Source organism: Heteronotia binoei, chromosome 11, assembly GCF_032191835.1.
Source record: "Heteronotia binoei isolate CCM8104 ecotype False Entrance Well chromosome 11, APGP_CSIRO_Hbin_v1, whole genome shotgun sequence".
Taxonomy (NCBI): domain Eukaryota; kingdom Metazoa; phylum Chordata; class Lepidosauria; order Squamata; family Gekkonidae; genus Heteronotia; species Heteronotia binoei.
This window is the reverse complement of record NC_083233.1, coordinates 71,144,417-71,164,678: the sequence shown is the minus strand read 5'-3', so window position 1 is coordinate 71,164,678 and position 20,262 is coordinate 71,144,417. Positions and strand designations below refer to the sequence as shown.

The 20,262-nt window shown below is 47.2% G+C and overlaps 1 protein-coding gene across 13 annotated transcripts in view; it reads right to left on the bottom strand.

Moving 5' to 3' along the window:
* RIMBP2 (RIMS binding protein 2) overlaps nt 1–20,262 on the bottom strand; it is a 247,362-nt gene that overhangs the window by 53,129 nt on the left and 173,971 nt on the right. For all 13 annotated transcript variants that reach the window (XM_060249244.1, XM_060249246.1, XM_060249247.1 and 10 more), the window contains 3 exons: nt 12,055–12,131; nt 7,760–7,869; nt 5,608–6,420 (listed from right to left, as the gene is read on the bottom strand). In XM_060249244.1, the coding sequence (XP_060105227.1) occupies nt 5,608–6,420; nt 7,760–7,869; nt 12,055–12,131 (1,000 nt within the window). The remainder of the gene's footprint in view (nt 1–5,607; nt 6,421–7,759; nt 7,870–12,054; nt 12,132–20,262) is intronic.

Below are 20,262 nucleotides of genomic sequence, written 5' to 3'. Positions count from 1 at the left end.
GGACTCTGGACTCACAATTCAACCACAGCCCTAGTGGACCAGAAAGGTGCCAGATCTGTACCCTCAAGCCTTGCATATTCCTTTGCGACAGGCACCTGAATGTGACGTTTGCTATTAAAGGGAATCATAAGGCTGAAGTATCTATCTCTGAGCCCCACTGTGACCACTGCAGGGGCCAAACTGCAAACAGGCAAAATCAACAACTGTCCGTCTTCCTGCTTTCTCCATGGCAGTTCCACAAACGATGCAAAACTGGAAGTATTCAAGACGGCTGCTCTGCGCAAGTGATCGGGTTGTGCTGCACAAAAGGCACAAACTTACTCGGGGAAATGATTAGGAATTGTGGTCTACACTGCGGTGTGTCATTTATTTTAAGTTGGACCCTTCTATTGCGGGGAGGTTGGTATGAAAATCTAATACTAAGTAACTTCTGTACTGTTTCATGCGTCCTGTCTAATCCTTATTCTCTGCTTCAGTTCTTTTTTTGGTGGTTCCAGACTTCCAAAATCCTCACGCATGGGTTAATGAATAGCTTGGTGGTTGCATCGACTCACTCTGCGCAATGCACCCGGAGCCCCTCTGAGAAAGGCAGACCGTACAGAATGTAAATCAAAGTTGCAACACTAAAGAAACCGATTATGACATAAACACAGCCAAGATTTGCCTGAATACAGCTGGGCTGCAGTCCAGGCTCAGGAGAGTTTTGGAGGAAGCCTCACCTACCCTTTATTTATTTATTGCTTTAAATTTCTCTCCTGCCCTCTCTGCAAGTGATCTTCACAAAGGGTGCAAAGCCAGAAGGGATGGCCTGGCTGGACATTGCAAGTTCTGGCAGGCTCTGTGCAGTGACGATGCAGAGCCTGCCTGGAGCTGCTTAAACTGTGCTGCCTGCTAGGGTTGGCAGCTCAATTTTCATTGGATCCCACCCGGCCCCATCCTTCCCTTGGTGTTGTATACCAGGGGTGGCCAAGGGTAGCTCTCCAGATGTTTCTTGCCTACAACTCCCATCAGTCCCAGCCAGCATGGCCAATGGCTGGGGCTGATGGGAGTTGTAGGCAAAAAAAAACATCTGGAGAGCTACCCTTGGCCACCCCTGTTGGATACTTTTGCTTTCATAGCTGGCAGTTATGTGCATCTGGGTGGATCCTTTGGGGGAGAGAGGCCTGCATGTCCACCTTCCCCCCAATGGGGACTCCCTTAAGAGGTCTGGGGTTTGAGCCACCATGTGATATACCCAGTTCTAGGGCTGTCCGTCAGGGCTCTTTTTTTTTTGTAGCAGGAACTCCTTTGCATATTAAGCCACATGACCCCAAATGTGGCCAGTCCTCAGGGTTGCCAATCCCCAGGTGGGGGCAGGGGATCCCCCGGTTTGGAGACCATCCCCCCACTTCAGGGTCATCAGAAAGCAGGAGGAGGGAAGGGGAATGTCTGCTGGGAACTCTATTATTCCCTATAGAGACTTATTCCCATAGGAAATAATGGATAATTGATTCATGGGTATCTGGGGCTCTGGGGGGGGGCTGTTTTTTGAGGTAGAGGCACTGAATTTTCAGTATAGCATCCAGCACCTCTCCCCAAAATAACTCCCAAGTTTCAAAAGGATTGGACCAGGGGGTCCAATTCTATGAGCCCCAAAAGAAGGTGCCCCTATCTTTCATTATTTCCTTTGGAAGGAAGTCATTTTAAAAGGTGTGCCGTCCCTTTAAATGTGATGGCCAGAACTCCCTTTGGAGTCAATTATGCTTGTCACACCCTTGCTTCTGGCTCCACCCCCACTGTCTCCTGGCTCCACCCCCAAAGTCCCCAGATATTTCTTGAATTGGACTTGGCAACCCTACCAGTCCTCCAAGAGCTCACAGTAGGCCTTGTCAGAAGAACCTTGTAAGCTCTTGGAGGACTGGCTACATTGGGGGGGGGGGGTGGCCTAATATGCAAAAAAAGCCCTGGCTGTGCTCAAGCTCAACCCAGGTGTCAACTTAATGCCACTCATTGGCAGCCGCCCTTGGGATACCAATAATATTTGTCACTCCCAGGGTTTTTCCAAGCAGGTGGGCTGAGGGACATTGTTATGTAACAGCAGGCAGGCGGCTTGATTTTCCAGGATCTGCCCCCATGCTTCTCCAATGCTCCTTCGTCTATAATCAACAGAGGCGAAGAAGAAGAAGAAGAAGAAGAAGAAGAAGAAGAAGAAGAAGAAGAAGAAGAAGAAGAAGAAGAAGAAGAAGAAGAAGAAGAAGAAGAAGAAGAAGAAGAAGAAGAAGATATTGGATTTATATCCCGCCCTCCACTCCGAAGAGTCTCAGAGCGGCTCACAATCTCCTTTACCTTCCTCCCCCACAACAGACACCCTGTGAGGTGGGTGGGGCTGGAGAGGGCTCTCACAGCAGCTGCCCTTTCAAGGACAACCTCTGCCAGAGCTATGGCTGACCCAAGGCCATGCTAGCAGGTGCAAGTGGAGGAGTGGGGAATCAAACCCGGTTCTCCCAGATAAGAGTCCGCACACTTAACCACTACACCAAACCGGCTGGTTTCTATTCCAAAATGTTGTGTGTCTCTCTGCAAGACCTCTCTTACTAACCTCTGCAAGTGCAAACAAGTATGTTGCAAAAAAAAAAAAAGCACTCAGATTTGAGCTTGTTTCAATACAACAGAGTACCTACACTCTGGAGTATCTATATCCAGGGGTGGAATTCTAGCAGGAGCTCCTTTGCATATTAGGACACACACCTCTGATGTAGCCAATCCTCCAAGAGCTTACAGAAAAGAGCCTTGTAAGCTCTTGGAGGATTGGCTACATCAGGGGGGGTGTGGCCTAATATGCAAAGGAGCTCCTGCTAGAATTCCACCCCTGATGCATCGATACACACAAATGATACCTTTTTGTTTTATTCTGATCTATGATCGTAATAAATATATTGATTGATTGATAATCCCAGCCACCTATGAAGAAGTTAACAGAAAAGACTCTCAAAATCCCCTAAAGTATTCTAGAATCCAAGAAGATCCGTGAATCTATGGACTCGCGATCCAAAATGTCCCACCTTCCAAGAAGTAGACAGTACAAACATCAATGTCTTAAGAAAGTAGTAGCCTGACCAATCAAATTCTTCATATGTTCATTAAAAAATTAGAAACAGAACAATTTCAGGAAAGTGCAACACAGATCTGTTACAGCAAGTTATGTTTTTCTTTCATTACTAAATTTCAGACTTATTTAATTGCTATTGATTAGGTGCAATTTTCTTCTTGCATTTTAAAATGTTAATAAATGCAAAATGTGCAGGTAGATTCACGATGGACAAAAGGAAATGCTTCTTGTCACCGAGAGTGATTAAAATGTGGAATTCAGTGCCACAAGATGTAGTGATGGCCACACTATTAGCCGTGGTGACTAAAGGGAACCTCTGTGTTCAGAAGCAGTCAACCTCTGAATTCCAGTGTCAAGAGGCAACCTCAAGGGATGGGCTTTGGCATCTATAACCTGTTGTAGGAGCTCTCCAGTTGGCCATTGTGTGAGATAAGATGCTGGACTAGATGGACCACTGGTCTGATCCAGCTGGGCTCTTCTGATGTTCTTACAAAGGCCTTGGCCTCTCTGCCCTTTTGTTGGACCTCCAGAAGAACTGGTTGACCACTGTGTGAGATAGGATGCTCTACTAGATAGACCACTGGTCTGATCCAGCAGGGTTTTTCTGATGTTCTTATGAAGGCCTTGGCCTCTCTGACCTGTTGTTGGACGTCCAAAAGAACTGGTAGGCCACTGTGTGAGATAAGATGCTAAACTAAATGGATCACTGGTCTGATCCAGTGTGGCTTTTCTTATTTTCTTATGCCACATTTTCATTTGATAGCAACCTTTTTTCCTACTAGGGGGTCTTACATTAATTTATTCACGTCTCCATCGGGCCCCAACTGGCACAGATAAGATTTCCACAAAGTCCCCAATAAAGCCACTGTCTAGACAAGACTAAACCAGTTTCAACACATCACTGGATCAGGTGCCTTCAATACCTTCTCCGAGTCTTGGGGGAAAACGTGGACCCATTCCAAAATCTCAACTCCACACAGCAAAAATAACTGAGCAGGGGGAGGGGGAGTCTTTTCGTTTGAAGAGCCTGAAAACCAGTTATCATGAGAGCACGCCTGCTACCTCTCTAATTAAAACCGATTTGCTATAAATAGCGCTGCACTGGATGGGAACCTGACCTCAAAATAGCTCTTCCATTATTGAGGCTCATGTATAATTCATGAGCTCAGTCACATGTTTGGCAACATCCTGGTGAAATCGAACAAGCTAAAAAAAATGTCAAGATGGGGAGCCGTGTTAGTCTGCCTGGAGCAGCAGAAAAGAGCCAGAGTCTAGCAGCCTTAAAGGCGAACAAAATTTGTGGCAGGATATGAGCTTTCACGAGTCACTGCTTGCTTCATGTTTGCTTGCTTCATGTTTGTGGCACTTCACAAAATTTGTGGCAGGGTATGAGCTTTTGTGAGTCACTGCTTGCTTCACTCGCTGGACTCTTGCTCTTTTCTACTACTACCTTCTACTCTTTTTCTACTTTACCTTCCTCTCCCACAACAGACACCCTGTGAGGTGGGTGGGGTTGAGAGAGCTCTGACAGAAGCTGCCCTTTCAAAGACAACTCTACAAAAGCTATGGCTGACCCAAGGCTATTCCAGCAGCTGCAAGTGGAGAGCGGGGAATCAAACCTGGTTCTCCTAGATAAGAGTCCGTGCATTTAACCACAACATCAAACTAATAAAAATAAAGTGCACAATTGTCATCCCAAAACCATCTCCCCCCCAGTCCATGGAAAAATTGTCTTCCACAAAACCGGTCCCTGGTGCCAAAAAGGTTGGGGACCACTGGTTTAGAGGGATCTGGGTGACTAAATGTCAAGACAGTGTGCGATTGCAATAAAAAAGGCCAACGTCATGATGAGAATTATTAGGAAAGGAATTGAAAACAAATCAGCCAGTATCATAATGCCCCTGTATAAATCGATGGTGCGGTCTCATTTGGAATACTATGTACAATTCTGGTCACCGCACCTCAAAAAGAATATTATAACATTGGAAAAAGTGCAGAAAAGGGCAACTAGAATGATTAAAGGTTTGGAACACTTTCCCTATGAAGAAAGGCTCAAACACTTGGGGCTCTTCAGCTTGGAGAAACATCGACTGTGGGGTGACATGATAGAGGTTTACAAGATTATGCATGGGATGGAGAAAGTAGAGAAAGAAGTCCTTTTCTCCCTTTCTCACAATACAAGAACTCGTGGGCATTCAATGAAATTGCTGAGCAGTCAGGTTAAAATGGATAAAAGGAAGTACTATATATATTTTGGCCACTGTGTGATACAGAGTGTTGGAATGGATGGGCCATTGGCCTGATCCAACATGGCTTCTCTTATGTTCTCTTGTGTAGTTTCATCAACTAAAATGGTGGTGAAGACAGAAATACCAGCTAGCTTGTACAACTAGCTTGACAGCTGTTCAGAGATGCTGACGATATAATTGCCATGTGAGCGAGTCCATCCTATTTAAAGCATGGGCTGTCTGCCATCCAGCAAACACTCAACAACATAACACGAGTAAAAAGAAGCCAACCTGCAGGCAACGTTGAGAATTCGACAAAGGCTTCTTTTTTCTCCCGCTGCTCCAGAGGGAGTTGCCAGGGCATTTGGTGAGGCTTGGCCAATACCTTCACCTTGTAGGGCATGTTGGGCTTCAGGTTAAAAAACTGGTACTTGTACCGGGCAGCCTTGACAATGTCAAACTCTTCTTCGTTGAGGAAGATCATGTGGCTGTAATTGCTATTGGTCGGGAGCCAGGAGAGCTCGGCGGAGATCTGGGTGATGTTGTCCACCTTCAGGTGAGAGGGAGCCACAATGACATCCTTCCCGACCAACAAAGTGCACTGCAGCTCGTCAGAGTTGCCCCGGCTCGTGATGCTCTGAACCGATATTCGATACGTGCAAGTCGCAATGTTAAGTTTTTCTATGAGAGCTTTAGTTCTGCTCCCCAAGGATACGTTCATCCGTATCTCTTTGTCTACGAGGACATTGTAGCTATGAATGGTTCCCCATCCGGGTGGCACAACTGGAGGCTCCCAGCCCACAATAACACTTTTGGCTAGTTGTTTGATAAGGGTAATTTTTCTAGGATAAGGCACAATGTCTTCTCCGATATCGTCAATGTTCACATCCAGAGTCCCGGCACCGTTATTGACGACGCTGGATTCTAAGTGGCTCGGGGGGTTGATGTCCAGAAGGCCGTCTCCTTCCAACGTGTGGCCAGTGTGGTTGATGTAGTTCTGGTCCTGCTCGCTGGCCAACCCACTCGACAAACGGGATTCGTTATCTTGAACAAAATCCACAAAGTTGGAAGGGACCAGACCTCTCTGTCCATCTAGAAGTTCACCTAGTGGGAAAGGGTATCAGATGAGTGGAAGGTTCCACCAGCAGCCAAAGCCAAACCATAATCTGCAACACCAAAAATACATATTCAGGGCTTTTTTCATAGCAGGAACTCCTTTGAATGTTAAACCACACAACCCTGATGCAGCCAGTCCTCCTGGAGGTTACAGTAGGCCTTGTACTAAGAGCCTTGTAAGCTCTTGGAGGATTGGCTGCATCGGGGGGGGGGGTGTAGCCTAATATGCAAAGCAGCTCCTGCTACAAAAAAAAGCCCTGCATATACTGGATTCTCATCTAACCGAAGAACATGCCATCAATGTTATGAAAACATGCTGTGAAAAACAGTATTTTTAACAGATACTAAATATATTATAATAATAACTCAAAAGTAGTGCTAACAGCTATAATATCAGAAAATATATAAATCTTAAACACAGATTTTATCACGATTAGATTAGATTTATTAGATTTATATCCCACCCTCCCCGCCGAAGCAGGGGATATAGAAATATAGAAATATCAATATAGATTGCAATCTAGAACGGGTGGCCAAACTTGCTTAATATAAGATCCAGATAGAATAAATGTCTGAGAGCCACAAGACATGAATATCAGATGTTTGAGAGCTGCAAGGAAGGAGGAAAGAAGGGAAGGAAGGCAAATAGGTGGGGGAGGGAGGAGGGAAAGAGGTGAAAAGAAAGCAACTTTAACTTTAAATGCATTCTCCAAGCCACTGGCTAGCTTGTCTTGGAGAAGTGATTTCAAGAGAGAAATGCTCTCTCAGCTCCACAATCTGCTCAAGGCAGCAAACCACTGAAGACGGTAAGCAGCAGGGGCAGCTAGCAGTGCACAGGGGTGCATATTAGGTCGCACCCCCTTGGTGTAGCCAATCCTCCGGGAGCTTACAGTAGGCCCTGTACTAAGAGCCCGTAAGCTCCAGGAGGATTGACTACATCAGGTGTGTGTGGCCTAATATGCAAAGGAGTTCCTGCTACAAAAAAAGCCCTGTTTCAGGAGCACTTTTCTAAAACATTTAATGGGGCTGTACTGTAACAAAATAATTCAGAAAGATGCCTTGGTAAAGGGACAGGAGCTGTGTGTGTAGTTTGTACTGTCTGCAAACCAGCTCAGCAAGCAGAGAGAAACTTGGCACGCTAGCTTTCTAGTGGCCTGGAGTTTTAAATGGAAATGAAAATTCAAAGTTAAAATCCACCCCCTGCAATCTGAAGTTCATTTTACCAGTTCCAAGGGGCTGCTGTCATCTTCCGGGCTGTGAATTTGCAAACTATGCCTTAAGTTTTAACTGGTTGAAAAGAGAAAATGAAAAGCAACGCCAGGCGAACCTTCATAGAAGCCGTCTTCGTCCATGTCTCCATAGACATAGAGGTATTTTCCTGCTGTGAGGGGGAGCTCCGCTTCTGGGTTTTCATTTGGTCCATCGAACGGGTTGTAGCTGCAGAGAAACACAGAGGATGACCTTTCTTCATCATCTTTCAGGAATTTAAATATGTCACTCTCAAGACTCCTGGGCAGCAGGGAGGGTGGAATGAGAGGAGCACAGCTTCCTCCAGCTCATCCATACCCACAAATACAGGGCTTTTTCTGTAGCAGGAACTCCTTTGCATAGTAGGCCACACACCCCTGATGTAGCCAATCCTCCTGGAGCTTAGAAAAGGGTAAAGGCAGCCCCCTGTGCAAGCACCAGTCATTTCCAACTTTGGGGTGACGTCGCATCACGACGTTTTCATGACAGACTTTTTACAGGGTGGTTTGCCCAGTGGTGCAGAGTGTTAAATAGTGCTAAAGCTGCAGTACTGCAGTCTTAAGCTCTGCTCACGACCTGAGTTCAATCCCTGGTGGAAGCTGGGTTTTCAGGTAGCCGGCTCGAGGTTGACTCGGCCTTCCATCCTTCTGAGGTCGGTAAAATGAGTACCCAGCTTGCTGGGGGGAAAGTGTAGATGACTGGGGAAGGCAATGGCAAACCACTCCGTAAAAAAGTCTGCCGTGAAAACGCTGTGAAAGCAATGTCACCCCAGAGTCGGAAACGACTGGTGCTTGCACAGGGGACCTTTCCTTTTCCTTGCCATTGCCTTCCCCAGTCATCTACACTTTACCTGAACCCAGCTTCCGCCAGGACCGAACTCAGGTCATGAGCAGAGCGCTTTTACTGTAGTCCTGCAGCCTTACCACTCTGCACCACAGGGCTCTTCCTGGAGCTTACAGGGCTCTTTGTACAGGGCCAACTGTAAGCATCAAAAGGATTGGCTACATCAGGGGCGTGGGGCCTAATATGCAAAAGTGTTCCTGTTACAAAAAAAAAAAAAAGCCCTGCGTGGCATATCCTCACATTTCCCTGTAGAGCTAGTAAGTCAGGTTCAGTTAGCAGTGTCATTCCTTACCTCTTAAGCCACAAGAGGAAGCTAGCTGTCTCTCCAATTCCTGCATCACTCAGCCATTATTATGTATCTCCCCCCACAGGCAACTTGATATTGGCCAGTTCCTAACCCTTACCATCCCACCTGAGCTCTTTGTCCACTTAACTGTCCTAGCTTGTAGTCAGCTGAATGCTCCTCCCAAAGCTGAAATACGAGTTTTTAGTCCATAGGTATGCTAGAAAGCCTTATTGCTTTCTGATGCACCAGGGGATAGATTTGGATTGGAACAGAACTGAATTCAAATCCCCTCTTGGTAGGATTCCCAGGTGTGGCCTGGCAACTAGTGGGAGATGGCAGGAGATGGGAACTTATTGAAGGGGCACGATACTTGTCTCTCTGTGATGATGTAATTTCCAGAGTGACCTGGAAGTGACATCATTGTGCAGTGGGTGATGCTAGCATTTGTCCAAAACTGTACAGAGCTTTTGGGGAAATGCTAAAGAATTCCAGGTCATGCAAGAAGTCACATGATTGTGCAAGGGACTTTTTGCTGGCCAGTTTCCTTCCACCACCCAGCTGAGGGGCAGTGGGCAGCAAAGGGGACAGTGAGAAATGTCCCACCAAAAGTGGGCATATGGTAAGTCTGCCTCCCAACCATTGAAGTTCACTAGCACCAGAGACACACTCTCTGAAAGCCAGTTTGGTGTCATGGTTAAGTGAGCCGACTCTTATCTGGGAGAGTCAGGTTTGATTCCCCACTCCTCCACTTGCAGCTGCTGGAATAGCCTTGGGTTAACCACAGCTCTTATAGAGTTGTCCTTAAAAGGGCAGCTTCTGGGAGAACTCTCTCAGTCCCACCTACCTCACAGGTGTCTGTTGTGGGGAAGGGGAAGGAAAGGAGATTGTAAACTGCTCTGAGACTCCTTCAGGAGTGAAGGGTGCAGTATAAATCCAATCTCTTCTTCTTAATCTGTCCTGCCAGATAATACTGCCTGGAGTCCATTGGAGGAAGTTGGGGGATATGAATGCGAGAAATTGTTAGGGTTTAGAGAAACCTTTAGCAGAGTTGTGTGGAGAGAACCACAAAAACAAGCCAGGCAGACGTTTTAGCTTAAGAATAAAGTAGTTTACTTTTACTATGAGGAAAGGGTTACTGGGATTTCTAGAAAACAAATAAGGACTCAATATCCTTTCTAGCTTCTAAGCTACATCTCGACTCTATGGAGTCCAAACTCTAACTGCATGGAGATCTGAGGGCTTTACACAAAGGGCAATAAAAACTAACCAAATGGTTTCCCCCAGACCACCTCCCAAATATATGGATTAGCCTATTAGGGCTTTGCTTCAATGGTCACTATACATATTGACACCCAGCCTGAGCGGGAAGTACGTGCAAACATTCTCATTGGCTATACCTCTCACTGGCTAAACATCAGTATGCATATGCATACATTTAATTAACTCATGACAACAGGAAGTGAAATTGCATCAGAAAACCCAACAGAAATAAATGCCTTTCTGACCCACATGCTTAGATTCCAGATGTGTGGGCACCTTTTCAAATGTTTGTAGACTACCAGATGGCTGCAGTCAAGTCCATGGAAGATATTGGCATAGAGAACTACCTTGTAGCAAGCCAGACTGCATACAGGCTGATTCCGCACTCACCTTACTCCGGGGCAGGCTTGCGTTTCTGGGTGGAGCAAGCTGGCGATTTCACACCAATTGCTTCGTGCCACCATTTTGCACGGGGCAAACCTGCGATTTGCCGCGCCGCAGAATAAACCTGTTTTTTCGGGTTTGCACTGCGGTGTGGCAAATCGCGGGTTTGCCCCACACAAAACGGCGGCGCAGAGCAACTGGTGCAAAATCGCCTGCTTGCTTTGCCCAGAAATGGAAGCCTGCCCTGGAGCAAGGTGAGTGTGGAATCAGCCCTAGTCTTGCACTGTCTGCTCTCACAGGCTGTGGGTCTTTCACCACCTTGCAGAGACTGTTTTGAGTGAGAGATGTCAGTGGCTGATTGGGATCTTCCTCCGCGCAAAGTAGATGCTCTACCACTGATCCGTGGCTTCCTCGCCTTGTGAACCAAGGAGCGATCAAGCATAAGAACATAAGAAGAGCCCTGCTGGGTCAGACCAGTCGTCCATCTAGTCCACCACCCTGCTTCACACAGTGGTCAAAACAGTTGTCCTAGAGGGCCAACAAACAGGGCACGCAGGCCGCAGCATTCCCTTGATGCTGCCTCCTAGGCATATGGAGAGCCAGCTTGGTGTAGTGATTAAGTGGACTCTTATCTGGGAGAACCGGGTTTGATTCCCCACTCCTCCACTTGCAGTTGCTGGAATGGCCTTGAGTCAGCCATAGCTATCGCAGGAGTTGTCCTTGAAAGGGCAGCTGCTGTGAGAGCCCTCTCAGCCCAACCCACCTCACAGGGTGTCTGTTGTGAGGGAAGAAGATATAGGAGATTGTGAGCCGCTCTGAGTCTCTGATTCAGATAGAAGGGCGGGGTATAAATCTACAGTCTTCTTCTAGCATTCAAACGTTTGCTGCCTGTGTACATGGAGATTCCAATTTCTTACTGTGGCTAGTAGCCACTGACAGATCTATCTTCCACGAATCTATCTAACCCCATCTTAAAGTTTATCTATGCCTGTGGCCGTCACTACAGTCACTAGTCAGGATGCTAGCTTGTGCTACCACTGGAGGGGACTGCAGAAACCCCATGCTTGGCTATGTAAGAAGCCCTGGACCTCAGATCATGTGACAAGGCTCAACATCCAGAGGAGCTTTGAGCTTGCCTTTCCTGCATTCTCCTCACTTGGATATCCCTGGTTCTTCAGTGGGGGGAGGTCTATTCCTCATGCTTCCCCTAGAGGCAAAGATGATATTACACTGGTTTATGTCCAGCATATTTCCCTGTGAGATTTTCCATGCAGGATGTAACCAATGTAATATCAAATTAACCACTAGAGGCAGCAAAATACATTCAGAACAGAATCCTCCCCATCCAGAGAAACAGGAACTTACAAGTGAGGAGAATGCAAAAAAGCCCCTTGGATTTGCTGTTCCAGGCAATTAATAGGTCTCGGCTCACTCAAGGACAAACCCTACCTTGACTTGCTCTAGTTTAGCCAGCAGCCCCATCTGGCTCAGTCTCTGTTCAACTCTTAGACAAGTTTCCACAGCTGGGAACATGATTCCCGTTTCCTCCAAAGGAGAGTAAAGGAATAGTGCAAAAAATGTACATTGTAGGCTGGCATTACCTATAGCGGGCGATGCAAAGATGGACTTTTCCCGAGTATCTCTGCTTTGAGGTATTGGAATTCCGTTCATTCTCCATCTGTAGGAAGAAGAAATATTTGGGATAAGTTTTCAGGCTCTGTACACACTTGATTCTGTACACACTTGACTATATCAGTCAATATGAGGGTGGTGGCCATCTTAACCTCAGAGAGCACGACATAGTGAAACTCAACACAAGACACACAAAATAAGGGAGGCTTTCACACATGCTAAATAATGCAAGTTTCAATCCATTTCAGCGACTGTATGCAAGAGGATTTTGCCATTTCACACAGCAAAATCCCATTGAAAAAGCGTTGAAAGTGACTGAAAGTGTGTGTGTGTGTGTGTGTGTGTGAAAATGCCCTAGATTTCTCTTTTATACCCACACAAATAGCATTGCAAACTGGCCTGGAGAAAACATTCAGTCCCTTTAACAGTGGCATGACAGGATGGTATTTGTCAGGTGATGTTATTTAACTCCACGCGGCAAAAAACTTCCGCTGCCCATTTCTGTGCATGATGCCTCTATTAAAGGGCCATTTTTCTCCAAGCCAGTGGGCAACCCTACAAACAGGACCCACCAAACATCCTGCTTATCTAGGAAAATGGCATAATATTAAGTGACTTAAGGAACTTAGAATAACTAGCACCTACAACTGTAGTGTCAGACTGTGGGTGTGAGGCTGTGGTGTGAGACCTGAGTTCAAACCCCCACTCAGCTGCGAAGTTCTCTGGACAATTCTGGACCACTCGTTTTCAGCATTGCCCACCTCGCAGGGTTGTTATGAGGATAAAATGTGAAGGAGAGAACCATATATGCTGGTTTGGCCTCCTGAAAGAAAGGACAGGATAAAAATGCGATAGACAAACAGAGAGAGATATTCTCATGTGCCGAAGACAAGCATAGGAAGTAGCGTTCAGCCTTGTCAAAATCCCATCTATACAATCTAATTCTCAACTGGCCCCAGAGTGGGGATTGAAACCTCTCCAAAATGGGAGAGACAAAAATAGGAGATGCTTAATCAAGAGGAACACCTAGGTTGGAATAAAATGTTTAAATCTGAAATGAAGGGGACAACATAAAATTAAAAAGTTTTGAAATGCCAAGAATCATAGAATCATAGGGTTGGAAGGGACCTCCAGGGTCATCTAGTCCAACCCCCTGCACAATGCAGGAAACTCACAAATACCTCCCCCTAAATTCACAGGATCTTCATTGCTGTCAGATGGCCATCTAGCCTCTGTTTAAAAAATTCCAAGGAAGGAGAACCCACCACCTCCAGAGGAAGCCTGTTCCACTGAGGAATCGCTCTAACGGTCAGGAAGTTCTTCCTAATGTTGAGCTGGAAACTCTTTTGATTTCATTTCAACCCATTGGTTCTAGTGCTACCTTCTGCGGCCACAGAAAACAATTCCACACCATCCTCTAGAAGACAGCCCTTCAAGTACTTGAAGATGGTGATCATATCACCTCTCAGCGACCTCCTTTCCAGGCTAAACATGCCTAGCTGCTTCAACCTTTCTTCATAGGACTTGGTCTCCAGACCCCTCACAATCTCCATTGCCCTCCTCTGGACCCGTTCCAGCTTGTATATATCCTTCTTAAAATGTGGTGCCCAAAACTGAACACAATACTCCAGGTGAAGTCTTACCAGAGCAGAGTAAAGCGATACTTTCACTTCACGTGATCTGGACACTATACTTCTGTTGATACAGCCCAAAATTTCATTTGCCTTTTTAGCCACTGCATCACACTGTTGACTCATGTTCAGCGTATGATCCACTAAGACCCCTAGATCCTTTTCGCACATACTACTGCTAAGACAAGTCTCCCCCATTCTATAACCATTCTATTGGATTCTATTGGATTTTTCCTACCTAAATACAGAACTTTACATTTATCCCTGTTAAAATTCATTTTATTGGTTTTAGCCCAGTTTTCCAGCCTGTCAAGGTCTTGCAAGATTACCTCACAAGCTCTCAGCAGCCATTTTGGATTGCCAAGGCAACTTCAGACTACAGACTACAGTTGCCTAGGTTACCCAAGATGGCAGCTGCAGTTTCATTTTGATACATGAAGTGAATCTGGGAGAGAAGGAAGGAGTGAAGAGACAAGAAGGAAGGGGGGAGGAGTAAAGGTAGAGAAAGGGAGAAGCTGGAGGGGGGAGGAAGGGCAGGAAAGCTCCTCTCTACAAATCCTCACAGCTTGCCTTCAAATAACAATTCTCTAGTCCCTAATGCTGACAGAATTCTCAAAACATGCAAACAATGTTTGCTGGTGACATCTCAAAACTAAAACTCAAAATGGAGGAATGAATTGTTTAGAATAGAGAAGAGAGTCATGCATCATCATATAGATGAGTACTGTGTGCCTTTGGTAGCAACAAGTTCTGCCAGAGGTCCCCCTTTGAGTACAGAATAGGAATGGGTGACCTGTTCCCACTGCCCCCAAAGGGGTCGGTCTCATTACTGAAACTACCACCCCCTCTTTCATCTTTGGGGTGGCAGGGAGGGGGGAGAACTGCACATCACTCCTTATGTGGCTGGGTTTGTCCCAGGGGCCCCCAGTTGTAGATTCCTAGTCCTCAGTGAATGACTGGTAACAGTTCTCCAGCATCCTAGGCAAAGTCCTTTAAAAAGATAAAGGTAGTCCCCTGTGCAAGCACCAGTCGTTTCCAACTCTGGGGTGACATCGATGTTTTCATGGCAGACTTTTTTACAGGGTGGTTTGCCATTGCCTTCCCCAGTCATCTACACCTTATTTATTTATTTATTTGGTTCATTTATATTCCCGCCCTATCCCAAGCGGGCTCAGGGCGGATCACATACATATAAAATCAACACATAATGAAATAAATACAATGCAATAAAAGCCAATAAATACAATTAACATACCACACAATACAGTTTAGTGTAACAAAATGGCGGACTGATAATACAGATTGGGGTAAATCAGTGGCCCCGATATGGCAGTTCAAATCACTGTTCAGATCACTGTGGGGGAGGATGACCGATGGTATAGGCAGTAACCCAGGGGCGTCCCCCTGCCTCAGCTGTACGCCTGGCGGAACAGCTCCGTCTTACATGCCCTCTGGAAAGGTAACAAATCCGGTAGGGCCCGTATCTCCATCAGGAGCTGATTCCACCAGGATGGGGCCAGGGCGGAAAAGGCTTTGGCCCTGGTCGAGGCAAGATGGGACATCCCTTGGGCCAGGGATGTTGACTGGCAGATCGTAGCTGCCTCCGAGGCTCATTTGGGGAGAGGCGGTCCCTCAGGTATGTCAGTCCCAGGCCACGTAAGGCTTTGAATGTCAATACTAAAACCCTGAAGCGGATCCGGAACTCAATCGGTAACCAGTGCAATGCGTATAGCATTGGTCGACTGTTTGCCCGTACAGGCAATCCAGTCAGAAGCTGCGTGGCCGCGCCTTGCACCCGTTGGAGTTTCTGGATCAGGGGCAAGTATGCGTAGAGTGAGTTACAGTAGTCCAACCTGGAAGTGACCATTGCATGGATCACTGTAGCTAGGTCCCGAGAGGTCAGATAAGGCACCAGCTGCCTGGCCTGCCGAAGATGGTAAAAGGCAGAACGCGCAACTGCGGTGACCTGGGCCTCCGTGGAAAGGGTGGTATCCAGTATCACCCCCAAACTCCTCACCTGCTGAGCTGGCACCAAAGGGACACCATCTAAGGTGGGGAGTCGGATGCCTGATCCTGCATCCCCCCGCCCCGCCCCCCCGCCCCAGGAACAGGATCTTCGTCTTAGTTGGATTAAGCTTCAGCCGGCTTAACTGCAACCATCCCACCATGGCTTCTAAGGCCCTGGTCAGATGGTCTAGGGCAGCGTCCGGCTGGCCATCCATCAACAGATAGAGCTGGGTGTCATCTGCACATTGGTGACAACCCAGCCCCAAACCTCTGGCAATCTGGGCAAGGGGGCGCATATAGATGTTAAACATCATTGGTGAGAGAATTGCTCCCTGCGGCACACCACATTCAAGTGGGTGCTGCAGTGAGGTCTGCTCACCAATCGCCACCCTTTGTCCCCGACCTTGGAGAAAGGAAGAGAGCCACTGCAAGACTACCCCTTGAACTCCAATGTCAGCAAGGTGGTGGGTCATTAGGTCATAATCGACCATGTCAAATGCTGCTGAGAGATCTAACAACAACAGCAGCGCTGACCCGCCTTAGTCCAGGTGCCGTCTAAGGTCATTTGTGAAGGTGACCAAAGCAGTCTCAGTCCCATGACCAGGACAGAAGCCAGACTGGAAGGGGTCAAGAGGTATCCTCTAGGAATGCTTGAAACTGCTCTGCCACCACTTTCACAATTACCTTACCACCTTACTCCCAGCAAGCTGGGAGCTCATTTTACCAACCTTGGAAGGATGAAAGGCTGAGTCAACCATGAGCCAGCTACTGAACCCAGCTTCCGCTGGGATCAAACTCAGGTCATGAGCAGAGCTTGGACTGCAGTAGTGCAGCTGACCACTCTGAGCCACGGGTCCTTTACCAGTCTTTAAAGTTTCCAGTTCTCAGATAGGAAATTCCTAGAGATTGGGGGTGGGGTGGAGCCTGAGGAGGGCAGGGTAGCAAGGAGAAGGACCTCAGCAGGGTATAATACAGGGGTGGCTCTTTGTGTCTCTCTCAAAGCCTTCATCTGCCCTGTTGGTCAGACTGGAGCATTTGTCTCTTTAAATCACTTCTCCAAGCCAAGAAAGCTGGCAGTTTGGACAATGCATTTAAAGTTGCTTTCTTTCCACCTCTCCTTCCCTCCCATCTATTTGCCTGCCTGCCTCGCGGCTCTGTCTCGCGGCTCTCGTACATTTGATGTTCACGTCTTGCGGCTCTCATGCATCTGACATTTATTCTATGAGGCTCTTACATTAAGCAAGTTTGGCCACTCCTGGTATAATGTCTTTGGGTCCTTTATAGGAGACATTTTCTCCAGGGCAACCCATTTCTGTCATCTGGAGATCAGTTGTAATCCTGGGAACTCTCTTGGCCCCACTTGGAGGATGGCAGCCCTACTCCTGAGCCCCCAGTGGTCATATTTTCTTCACTAAGTCCCCTTCCCCAATATGAGTCCTCAAACTCATGTCAAAGTTCTCACTAAACTATGAAGTCGCTACAGCCAGCTAAATGGCTCTTTTAAATGAATCTGTTTTACCAACCTTTAGGGGAGAGGGGGGTTATTGTTTCTGGACGCCCACTTTCTATTGACCTGCCTCCCCAGAAAAACACAAATTATTGGGCCATTGCTTTCTTTACACACACACACACACAGCCTATAGTAAAAACCAAAATCAAATAAGCATAGCCTTTCCCTCCGCTCAGCAAGTATGCAATACAGAACTCATACTGCAGCCCTTAACAGTTACTTCAGAAGCCTAATTTCCAGCCCTTGCTATCAATCACCTAGACAGTAAATGGATGTTTTTTGTCAAACGAGGCCCCACACGCAACTCCAGAAATTGCCACCTCAAGTGCTGCTTTTGTGAGTTTGACTTTTCAAAAGCTTGATTTCTCCTGAAAGCTTTTAGCATCATATAATTCTCGGCCCTCGGAGATGGTGGGTGCGCTACCGCTGCAGTCGTCTGGAGCCAAATCGCCACGTGTGGCACACATCCACCCCTCAATTACCATCACAAAAGCAAACGATGAGCTCTTTGTGGGAAAGGACTCTGTAGGCAGGAGGGGTGGGGGTGGGGGGAGATGCCGGAGAAGAAAACCTCAACCTGAGGCTGTAACTCGACATCATGGACTCAATACAACGAGGTTGACTACAGAGTGCTATTGCTACCTGAAGGTAGCTACCCTGCCCTGGGAGGGTTGATTTGATGAATGAAACAATGGGAGATATATTATTAAAGAGTAAAAGAAGACTATAAATATGCTGACTACCATGTGGTGGATGAGCTTTCAAGCCTCAGCTGATTTACGGCAAACCCCAAATGGTTTTCAAGGCAAGGGGCACACATAGGTGGTTTCAGGCCCGGCGCCAGTGTTTCCTGCGCCCCAGGGCGGATCACGCTCCTCTACCCCCCATGGCTAAATTTGCACACGTGAAGCATGCACACACCAATGACATCACGATGATGTCACTGTCACACACTCCGACTTTGCCGAGGCCGCCCGAGCCTCGGGAAGCCTCGGCAAAGTCCCGAAGGCATCAGGCGCACTCAGAGCATGCTCGCTACCACCACCATCCCCGACTTTGCCGAGGCTGCCCGAGCCTCGGGAGGCCTCGGCAAAGTCCCGAAGGCAGGGGGCGTACTCAGAGCACGCTCACTGCCAAGGCCCCCTGACTTTGCTTTATATACTGCATCTGCCCTTCAGGGTAGTGGTGGGGTACTCCCTCCCCTATTTTCCTGCCTAACTTAAATCTTTCTCTCTGGTTCTCCCTTCAATTTCTTTTCAGTGACACTTTGCTATTCCCCTACAGTAAGATTAAAAGCTCAGTTCAAGATGGATTCCCTATACAGTCTGGTGTGGACGAGAGGAACTTGCAAGTTCCAACCGAATACACTGATCCCTTTATTTCCCCCGCCCTGCCCCTTTCCCATCTGCTGCAATTTGCTGGACACACCCAGGGCTTTTTTTGTAGCAGGAACTCCTTTGCCTATTAGGCCACGCCCCCCTGATGTAGCCAATCCTCCGGGAGCTTACAGGGCTCTTTGCACAGGGTCTACTGCAAGCTCCAGGAGGACTGGCTACATCAGAGGGGTATGTGACTGAATAGGCAAAGGAGTTCCCGTTACAAAAAAAGCCCTGGCACACAACACACTTATATCACTTCCTACCTGATCCTTTTCACTGGAGGTGCCAGGGATTGAACCAGGGACCTTTTGTATGCCAAGCCACAGTGAGCCACAGCACCCCACCAACACTACGTACACTGGAGCCACCATAGCACTCTGGTGGACGTAGCTCCAAAAATATTGGCAGGTATCCAACCATCAACAGGTTTGATGGAGATGGAATAAATGCCTTCCCTCCGTTGGAAATTATGAAGGATAGGGGCACCTTCTTTGTGGGCTCATAGAATTGGACCCCCTAGTCCAATCTTTTTGAAACTTGGAGGGTATTTTGAGGAGAGGCATTGGATGCTATGCTGCAAATCTGGTGCCTCTATCTCAAAAAACAGCCCCTTCCAGCTGCAGCCCCCTGAGCCTCCCCCTGCCTGCAATGTTGTTCCTGGGAGTCATTAGCCCCTGCCCCCCACCCCAGCACAGAATAGGGGTCATTGAGAGGGGGAAACTGGTGGAAATCACTGCCTTTCTTCCACAAATGGAAATGCCAGTCCCCAGGTGGGCAAACACTAGAAATAAACCACTGCGTTTTTATGTTGCAAATAAATGCTGAAGCAATTTCTTTCATAATGATGCAATTATATTACTATCATTACAAACCAAAATTCATTAAATGTTCCTAGAAAGTGTCTTTGCAGCTTGCACGAACCAAAGTAACATTGTACTGTACTGTGTCAACAACTGCCTTTAACACAGGTTCCAAAGCTAAAAGAAAGCGGCCAGTGGAAGGTGAACAAAACACAGAAGTGAACCTAGGACCTGTGTAGCCGCCGCACCTGTCAGACTTCGGTCTGCTACCCATAGGAGGAATCCTATACAAGCGTGGTCCTGTCTACATCTTTCAAGCAAAGGAGAACTGAGACAGTGGTCTGTAAAGTGCTACCTTACAAGAGTGGTGCGAAATAACTTTTTGATTTTTCTATGGACATTTAATGAATTTTGGTTTGTGATGATAATAACATAATTGCATCATTATGAAAGAAATTGCTTCAGCATTTATTTGCAACATAAAAATGCAGTGGTTTATTTCTAGTGTTTGCCCACCTGGGGATTGGCATTTCCATTTGTGGTAGAAAGGCAGTGATTTCCACCAGTTTCCCCCTCTCAATGACCCCTATTCTGTGCTGGGGTGGGGGGCAGGGGCTAATGACTCCCAGGAACAACATTGCAGGCAGGGGGAGGCTCAGGGGGCTGCAGCTGGAAGGGGCTGTTTTTTGAGATAGAGGCACCAGATTTGCAGCATAGCATCCAATGCCTCCCCTCAAAACACCCTCCAAGTTTCAAAAAGATTGGACTAGGGGGTCCAATTCTATGAGCCCCCAAAGAAGATGCCCCTATCCTTCATAATTTCCAACGGGGGGAAGGCATTTAAAAGATG